The 8701-nt window shown below is 35.1% G+C and overlaps 2 protein-coding genes across 2 annotated transcripts; both read left to right on the forward strand.

The window, feature by feature from the left end:
* The first annotated feature begins 2103 nt into the window (after positions 1-2103).
* Positions 2104-4840, forward strand: LOC136798290 (tubulin alpha-1A chain-like). The gene is made up of 4 exons (XM_067054881.1): positions 2104-2240; positions 2512-2734; positions 3237-4244; positions 4628-4840. Exons 1-4 carry the CDS (start codon positions 2238-2240, stop codon positions 4747-4749), a joined length of 1356 nt encoding a protein of 451 aa, XP_066910982.1. The 5' UTR covers positions 2104-2237; the 3' UTR covers positions 4750-4840.
* A 1564-nt stretch (positions 4841-6404) lies between these two features.
* On the forward strand, positions 6405-7969 carry LOC136798299 (EF-hand calcium-binding domain-containing protein 10-like). Its single transcript, XM_067054890.1, has 4 exons — positions 6405-6565; positions 6913-7077; positions 7274-7364; positions 7824-7969. Exons 1-4 carry the CDS (start codon positions 6418-6420, stop codon positions 7867-7869), a joined length of 450 nt encoding a protein of 149 aa, XP_066910991.1. The 5' UTR covers positions 6405-6417; the 3' UTR covers positions 7870-7969.
* The last annotated feature ends 732 nt before the right edge of the window (positions 7970-8701 follow it).

Genomic DNA, 8701 nt, shown 5'->3' on the forward strand with positions numbered 1-8701 from the left:
ATTTTTACAGATTTCACGCTGTCCTCCAACATCTGTAAAAACTTTCAGTCAGTTATCCTGGAAAAGCCAGTGGAAACATCCTGCAGAAAAGTCGCCCAGAAACTAGATTCTTACCCAAAACGACCTTTGTAATTATGTGTAAAAAGTTCGGTTATACTGATATCTAAGCCTGCAGACTCTCCCAGAAAAGTTGGTACTTTAAAGTATAATAAACTTATTATGTGGGAGAGAGTGTCGCCACTGACCTTTATAAACACTGGACAAAGCTATATCTCTATCTGCCATTTTTATCACAGTTTTTAGAAATGTGTTGCCCTAATGGAGTTAAGTAGTATATACTACCAAATATGGGTCAATTTATAATGCGAGGACATCACAGTTGAAAAATATTTTGACTCTCAAAAAAACTCCATTCAAAGATTTTATTCTGAAGTTTTTAGTCATTCAACATGATATCCATGTAATGTTATGACTACTGCAGTAGTTATGCGGTCAATAGTTTCAGCATAAATTTTCTGATATTTTGACGTTTCTTATCTGGAAAAAGTCACTTCATAAATTAAATTATTTTAATCAAGTTGGTTTTTGAACACATTAAATAACAAGAAGTTCAAAAAAACACTGCAGTAAATTTGCAGTATACACAGACCCAGTAGCGTGGTGGATTAACCAAAATTGGATTAAATTTGGGTAGGTCTTTTATCAAACTGGGTACACAAGAAAAAAGTTTTGCTAAAATGAAAATATTGTACTGATATTGCTCAAAAAGGTCAAAAATCGAGATCTGAGGGAATATATGAACGAGATAACCAAAGACAAGTAACGGATATTTCTACTCATTTAAGCATAAAAAGGAATTAAGCTTAGAGGGGAATAGAAATTCAAGTATACGCCTGTTGCTGTTTAAATTACATTATGCCTGAAATGCAAAATCATGCAATAAATAATATTTTCACACCACTTAGTGTTTATAGAATTAAAACTTTTTACTTTGCTTTTACTCTTAATGGTACACTCTTCAAACTTTGTGAAAAGTTCAAATTCTTAAGCCTAGTTTCGTTTTGTAACTTATATTATGTGTAAAATGATTCTGTGCAGTCTTGTTAAAGCTTTAGAAGGTTAAGGAAACAGACAATTTATGTAAACATTAACATTAGATATTTCTGTCAAAAAAAGAAGGGCCAAGTAAACCAGATAAGTAATAACGTAATATTATATTCAAGCATGCTTATGAGCCCTATGATATTTAGTGTAAATACAACTTTAAAAAAGTGGAACTTGACTTTCCCCCAAATTACTACCCTTAAGAGGACTAATTATTTTTTATTTCAATACTTTGGGACACTCAAGTAAGCATTTTGGATGATGGAATTTACTTTGGAGATTGACATCATTTGGTGGCAGGTGTGGATTGATTGATGAGGGGAATTCACGATGGGGTTTTGTGCGGGTCATATTTGGTGGTTCTCTATTGGGTACATCTTGTAGTTTTTTCATGCTGCTTTTATATTGTGATGATAAGATACCTTTATTTATATATTTTTGAGGAGTAGTATTATTTTTTATCCCCTTTATTATTTTGATACAAGACGGATTGTGGTTTCTATTCTGTGTCGATTATGAAATGAAACAGGAGGAAGACGAAAAAGTATTCCATCAGAAAATATGAGTACCGCTTTCTTTCATTTTTTTTATTTTTCATTTTTTTAAGACCTCGTTTAAATTTCATAGCAGGTCTAAACCACCTTTCTTTGTTTTTCATTATAAGTACAGTATATAAAATTTGTTGCAAATTAAAAAAGAAATCAGAGAGATAAATATTTTATTGGTTTGGGATTTTGAGTCATTATTTAAACAAAAATGTTATCTGAATTAATAGAACAGCGCAAATTAAAGCATATTTATTTCTAATGTTCATATAGTCTGGTTACCCTGGCAACTTTGACACAAAACATCGAAACAAAAACAAAAAGGCGCTTCTTTTTCTTTATTCGATCGTTTCCCCCTTACCACGTGATCGAGTGATCTTGTTTTTGATTGGTCTAAACGAAGAAAATAGCAAATCAGATTTCTCAACGGTTGTACAAATTTTGCATCTGCTTCACGATTTATCATTTCTGTTCTGCTGGTGAAAAGGAAATACAAGCGAACCGTTACGTATCGCAAAGTATATCCACTTATTTTTGACCTTGAAGACTTTTTTGAAGGACATTTGAAACCACACAGATTAATTCAATATGGTAAGGAATCTTGATGTTTTTAATATTATATTCTTTCACTTTCACATTTAAGTTAATTTTCCACTTATTTTTTTTCTCGATTGAAAACACTGTAAACATTAACAACAACCTGCTGTGAGATTTTCAACTATGGGGCCTCGATTTTGATCAATTTAATAACCTAGACCTTTCCTGTAATGATATCAATACTGGTACAAACCTATACTTTTATAAGAAAATTTTTGAAAAAAGGACACGTTATGAAATAATCTAATTCTTATTATGTTTATAGCGTGAGTGTATCTCTGTCCACATTGGCCAAGCTGGTGTCCAAATTGGAAATGCTTGCTGGGAGTTGTACTGTTTGGAACATGGAATTCAACCTGATGGTCAAATGCCTTCAGACAAAACCATTGGAGGTGGAGATGATTCATTCAATACTTTCTTCAGTGAGACTGGTGCTGGTAAACACGTCCCCAGAGCTGTCTTCATGGATTTGGAACCAACTGTTGTTGGTAAGCTTCTTATTATCTCCAAAATTTTTGAAGCCTTCGGATGTTCTTAACTTTTTTAGTTTTAAGCCTAAAAATGTTTTTAACATGTTCTTATTGTGACCATTTTGTGAATATTTTTGACCATTTTCCTAAGAAATCGGGTGTTTTTGAGTCCACAAAGCTCTTAACATTTTGGCCAGTGAAGCCTTATGTTCTTATATAGTTTTTCTTCTTTATAAAAAAAAACGTCGCACGCGCTTTCTTTGCAAGAACCTATACACTCAGAAACAGAGGTGCCACATCTTCCACTGGGAAAAGGAAAATGTGATAGTTACCGAAATTATATTCGCATAGGAATTTTACTCGGTCGCTGAGAAAAGGCGTGTACTTAAACTTTTTCTTGACTAAAAGTTACACCTAGATCATATACTGTACTTGCAGTGTTTAACTTTAACGTATAAATATAATCAAATAATAGCTTGGTTTCCTGATAATATCTTATTTCTTCTTCATCAATTTTCAGACGAGATCAGAACCGGAACATACCGTCAACTCTTCCATCCTGAACAATTGATCACCGGAAAAGAAGATGCAGCAAACAACTACGCTCGTGGTCATTACACTGTTGGTAAAGAAATCATTGACCAAGTTTTGGACCGTACAAGAAAACTTGCTGATCAATGTACTGGTCTTCAAGGATTCTTGATCTTCCACTCCTTCGGTGGTGGCACCGGATCTGGATTCACTTCATTGTTGATGGAACGTCTCTCAGTAGATTATGGAAAGAAATCCAAACTAGAGTTTGCAGTCTACCCAGCACCACAAATCTCCACAGCTGTTGTTGAACCATACAACTCTGTCTTGACCACTCACACCACTTTGGAGCACTCCGATTGTGCTTTCATGGTTGATAACGAAGCCATCTACGACATTTGCCGACGAAACTTGGACATCGAACGTCCAACATACACCAACTTGAACAGATTGATCGGTCAAATTGTCTCCTCCATTACCGCATCTTTGAGATTCGACGGTGCTTTGAATGTCGATTTAACTGAGTTCCAAACTAACTTGGTACCATACCCACGTATCCATTTCCCCTTGGCAACTTACGCTCCAGTCATCTCTGCCGAGAAAGCTTACCATGAACAACTCACTGTCTCTGAAATCACCAACGCCTGTTTCGAACCAGCCAACCAGATGGTCAAATGCGATCCTCGTCATGGTAAATACATGGCTTGTTGTCTGTTGTACCGTGGTGATGTTGTCCCCAAAGACGTCAATGCAGCTATCGCCACCATCAAAACCAAACGAACCATTCAATTCGTCGATTGGTGTCCAACTGGATTCAAAGTTGGAATCAACTACCAACCACCAACCGTTGTCCCAGGAGGTGATCTCGCTAAAGTTCAACGTGCTGTCTGTATGTTGTCCAACACAACTGCCGTCGCTGAAGCTTGGGCTCGTCTTGATCATAAATTTGATTTAATGTACGCCAAACGTGCTTTTGTCCATTGGTATGTTGGTGAAGGTAAGGATCATGACGTCATTCTCTAAAAATTATTTTCGTTAAGTATGTCCGTAGTAGCTCCCCTGGTTACTTGAGAAAGCCGATAGTCCTCTCTATAAAAACAGGGGAAAATCAATTTGTCCTCAAAGGTACAATCCTTTGAACTAATGAAAATGAAAATTTCATGATTTCAAATGAAATGTCATTATATAGTCAATTGTATACCTCTTAATGTCAAATTTTGATACACCTATTATCCCTGTTTTAAGAGGTAAAAACTTAAAACCAATAATTTTCATACAACTTTGATTTAAGGTTTGATAAGGGTATACCTTCCTTAAACCAGTGATATGTACATTCCATAACTGATTTGTTAATAATCTCTTTCTTTCTTTTTCTCTCAGGTATGGAAGAAGGTGAGTTTTCAGAAGCTCGTGAAGACATGGCAGCTTTGGAGAAAGATTACGAAGAAGTTGGTGTTGATTCTCAAGATGATGATGGTGAAGAAGAAGGAGACGAATATTAAACCTGCCGCGTGATCCAGTCACGTGATCCCATACTCAATCTCCTCCGTATTCAACCAATACTTTTATCCAAACCTTTATTTCTGAGCTAGTATCTAGTACTTTAATCGGATTAATTTTCGCGAGATTAAATTTCGCGATTTCGCGAATTTTTGCCATTTTCGCGAAATTAAAACACGCGAACACGCGTGAGATTCCTGATTCGCGAAATTAAATCCACCACAAAACTTTTAAAATTGTATTTTTGGCGGAGAAACTAGTTCCAAGTCTCCATTTATGGCAAAAAATGGCTATTTTCAGCTGTTTTCTGGCTTATTCGCGAAATTAAATCCACGCGAAATATTTCAAAACTCTGACTCGCGAAATTAAATCCAGAAAATTTCGCGATTTTTTTAGCTCGCGAAATTTAATCTCGCGAAATTTAATCCGGTTAAAGTATCTTGTGTTAATATTTAATGCTCCCTTGTATTATTTTTTTACATTTTTATATTTAATCTTTCATGTGAATAACGAAGATAACTAGAACTTGAAACACGTGACATTCAAATCTTTTCATACTTACCTTAAGGTGAGAACGAACATTGACGAGTAACAAAATCCTAAAATAAAAATATACAGTAACGTATTTTTTTGATTTTGGCGAGGAAAAAATTAGACTTTTGAGGAAAATCTCTTGCAAAGCCTCTCTTTTATTATACTACACATCTGCTAAATTGGAAAAAAAAAGATTATTTTGCTATTGTTTGTTTTATTTAATTGAACTAGAATCTGAGAATTGTATTTCCTAAAACTTGTACAGGCCTGTCAAATGATCCAAAATGGCTGAAATTTAGCTCACATTTTTCCATGAGTATTCCCGTGAACGTTTCTTTTATTTTTCGAAAATTTTTATTTTAGGCGCCAGTTTTTCGTGAAAAACTAGGACGAAACTTTTGTTCAATTATGGCTGAAAATTCGCACACTTGATCCTAAGTTGAATATCTGGGAGTGTTTTTCCTTTTTTTTCAAAATGATTTTTGGGACTTTGGCTTCAGATAAGTTTTAACGCAGAGACAATAAGTTTGATATGGAAATCAATTTTTCCTATATTGGAAAATTTTGTCTAAATATAGAAATGAACAGTTTCTCCATGAATTATCGTGATCTGCCATATGTACTCGAAGCTATTAATACACCCCTGACCCGGTGGACACCCCACCCCGGTGGAAAAATAAGCCAAAGAATCGTCCCCGATGGAAAATAAACTCTAAATTTCAACCCCACTGGGAAATAACTCTATAATTTTTTCCCTATTGGAAATTAAATGGGGAAAATTGCTCTCCAAAACCATCCCCACTGGAATTTTTGAGCTAGAAACAATGGATTTTCTATCCCCATTGGGATTTCGATAGAAATTTTCATCCCCACTGAGCGAAAAAGCTCCACCGGGGCACTGAGACAGGGGTGTATTAATCGAACGAGAACAAAATATTATAAGACTCGGCCCCTCAAAGGTATTGTATGCTTGAGACATGTGCGCTTGGAATTGGAATGGTATAACTGGCGAGGGTAGGTTTAATGATGATCAATGTAATGATAATTTGAGCAGTTAATTCAGAATTCATATCGATTTTTGTAATTTCATTGATTTACTTTCAGTAAATAAATAAGAAAACAAAAATAAATTAAAAATGTCAGCAATCAGTGAAAGTCAGATGTTGGACGAAGCAGAATCAAAAGTTCATTACAGGGAAGAGATTGCTAAATATTACCTGAAAAAGCATCGAATCACCGATTTATTTGACAATATCACCGCCGCTCTCGTTTATCAACGGCCAGGTAAGTCAAACCACGTCTTTCTAATGCTTTTGTTTTCAGATAAGGATTATATAATTGATATATAAGTATCCTGTCTCACTGACGAAGCTTTTTACCCAGTGTGTATCAAAAGAAAGGAGCCGACGAAAAGAGGTGGGAAATTTCTTTTTTTCCGTTCTTTCCGACATGTATTTTTACCAGCGGTTATAAAAGTTTACTGTATAATAATAGTGTGAAGCGTATTTTTTCCAGATGATTTTTTAGGATATTCTTTTATTACCGGGAGAAGGCACTTTCATGCCTGTGATTCGAATGCATTAATTTTTTTGCGCTCGGATTTCCAAAAGTCTTATTCGTGTATTTTACAGACGACCCAAAAGAATTCATGATCGATTATATCAAGAAATTAAGAGACTCGAAAGCAGCCAAGTTAGATTATCCAAGTTTGTTTGACGAAACCAATGTACGGTCCTTATTTGGTATCATGGACCCAGCTAAGAAAGGTTATATCAATCATTCGCAATATAAATCAGGTATGCTTTAAATTTTAGAATAATATCTTTGGGTTACTAGAGGTAACTCATTTATATCAACTCGATTACGGTATTATGTCCTTAGTTTAAATCATTATTGTGAGCACGTTTTCATCGAAATGAATATTTTGTAGAATATTGTGCTTGTGTATTTTCGATTGTTTTTTAACTTTTTCTTCGTTAATCGTGTATCCAGGCATGGAAAATATTGGAGTGTCGACTTACGAGAGAAATCCACCAGGTTCAGACGAAGATCAAATTGGACTTGATGTTTTCGTCATAGAAGCGTAAGTTATCCCCTCCTAAATATTTATGGTCTTAATTATGATAAAAATCTACTTTTAGTCCCTGTGTTATTTGAAGTTAACAATTAACCTGATTTTTAGCCTCCTAATAAAATGCTAAATCTCGGGGAATTAGTCCTGCTAAAGGTCCCAAAGTTTCCAAAGTTTTTGGCTTTTTTCCTCAGATTCTGATCAATTAAATTTTTAGAAATTAAGTAGCACATACACGTCGGGATGTGCCGCTTATATGATGAACAATGTCAAAAAAGTGACCCAGAATAGGATTGTAATCCAAAGTTTCTATTTTTACTAAAAGGCACCCTAGGAGTGACTGAATTTTACTACCTACTTTGGACACGTAGACATGACCTGCGGCACACCCCGTACTTCTTTTGGACTCAGTGCACAGCTCGGAACCAGGAAATATTATTTGAATTTTTTCTGTTGATGTTTTTCTTTCAGGAAAGAAGGGCTGAAGGTTTCTAATGCAACTTTTTCACCGAGCTAGGTGACCAGAGCTACATCATCCATCTATTGTACTTGTAAATAGGTTTCATTTGTTTTAAATTGTAAAACTTTTGTAAATAAAAAGTAATGGCAAGTTTTAATTTTCATTTCTCATTAACTGGTATAGTAGGCCCTGTTGCAACCGCGTTGAGATCTGTACAGACGGTCACGGATCGTTCATTTTTATAGCTGATCTATGGAGGAAGGGTTGATTAGCGCTTTGATACAAACAACAAACTCTCTACTTACATATGAAAGACTAGAGGGGGGGGATTCACTCTTTCTTGTGCAAAATATGCTCGATAGGCTATCAACTATCTAACCAATTCGCATCATATGGCATTTCGCCCGGGCGGAAGAAAGTAAGTACCAATTAAGTTATGCAAAGAATAACACTAGAGCACTTTTACCTATAAACAAGATTCGCAAATATGCGACAAAATATTTCCCAACAACAGCTTTTAAAATTGTAATTGAAATTATTTCTAACGATGAAACAAAAATTCTTGTCCTTACTTCTTCTTATTCCTTAACTCTATCAATCACTGTAAATAAAGTTATCAAATAAATATACTATAGAAAAGAGAGTATTTTACAAATACACCCTGATAAGAATTTGTTTTCTTCGCACACGCACGCGGTGATAGGCGCGAGTGTTGCACGTATAGAGGTTGTTTACATCAAATTTCTCGAGCGATACTTTGTTAAATTAGTTTCCTTGTGGTAACATACACGGAACCGTTCGCGATAGATGATCTAGACATGTTCACGGACTTATATCCGGATGACGGACTTTTGGCTATCATCCATGTTTCTTGCCTTTATAAATATTG

The sequence above is a fragment of the Clytia hemisphaerica genome, unplaced genomic scaffold (assembly GCF_902728285.1).
Source record: "Clytia hemisphaerica strain Z4C2 unplaced genomic scaffold, Clytia hemisphaerica genome assembly, whole genome shotgun sequence".
NCBI classification, from domain to species: domain Eukaryota; kingdom Metazoa; phylum Cnidaria; class Hydrozoa; order Leptothecata; family Clytiidae; genus Clytia; species Clytia hemisphaerica.

Bases quoted from the DNA above. Each gene is read 5' to 3' on its own strand.
- LOC136798290 (XM_067054881.1), top strand. The intron at 2,735-3,236 runs GTAAGCTTCTTA...ATCAATTTTCAG, and splicing joins TTTGGAACCAACTGTTGTTG to ACGAGATCAGAACCGGAACA. The intron at 4,245-4,627 runs GTAAGGATCATG...TTTTTCTCTCAG, and splicing joins CCATTGGTATGTTGGTGAAG to GTATGGAAGAAGGTGAGTTT.
- LOC136798299 (XM_067054890.1), top strand. From the start codon at position 6,418: ATGTCAGCAATCAGTGAAAGTCAGATGTTGGACGAAGCAGAATCAAAA. The intron at 6,566-6,912 runs GTAAGTCAAACC...TGTATTTTACAG, and splicing joins TCTCGTTTATCAACGGCCAG to ACGACCCAAAAGAATTCATG. The intron at 7,078-7,273 runs GTATGCTTTAAA...TCGTGTATCCAG, and splicing joins TCATTCGCAATATAAATCAG to GCATGGAAAATATTGGAGTG.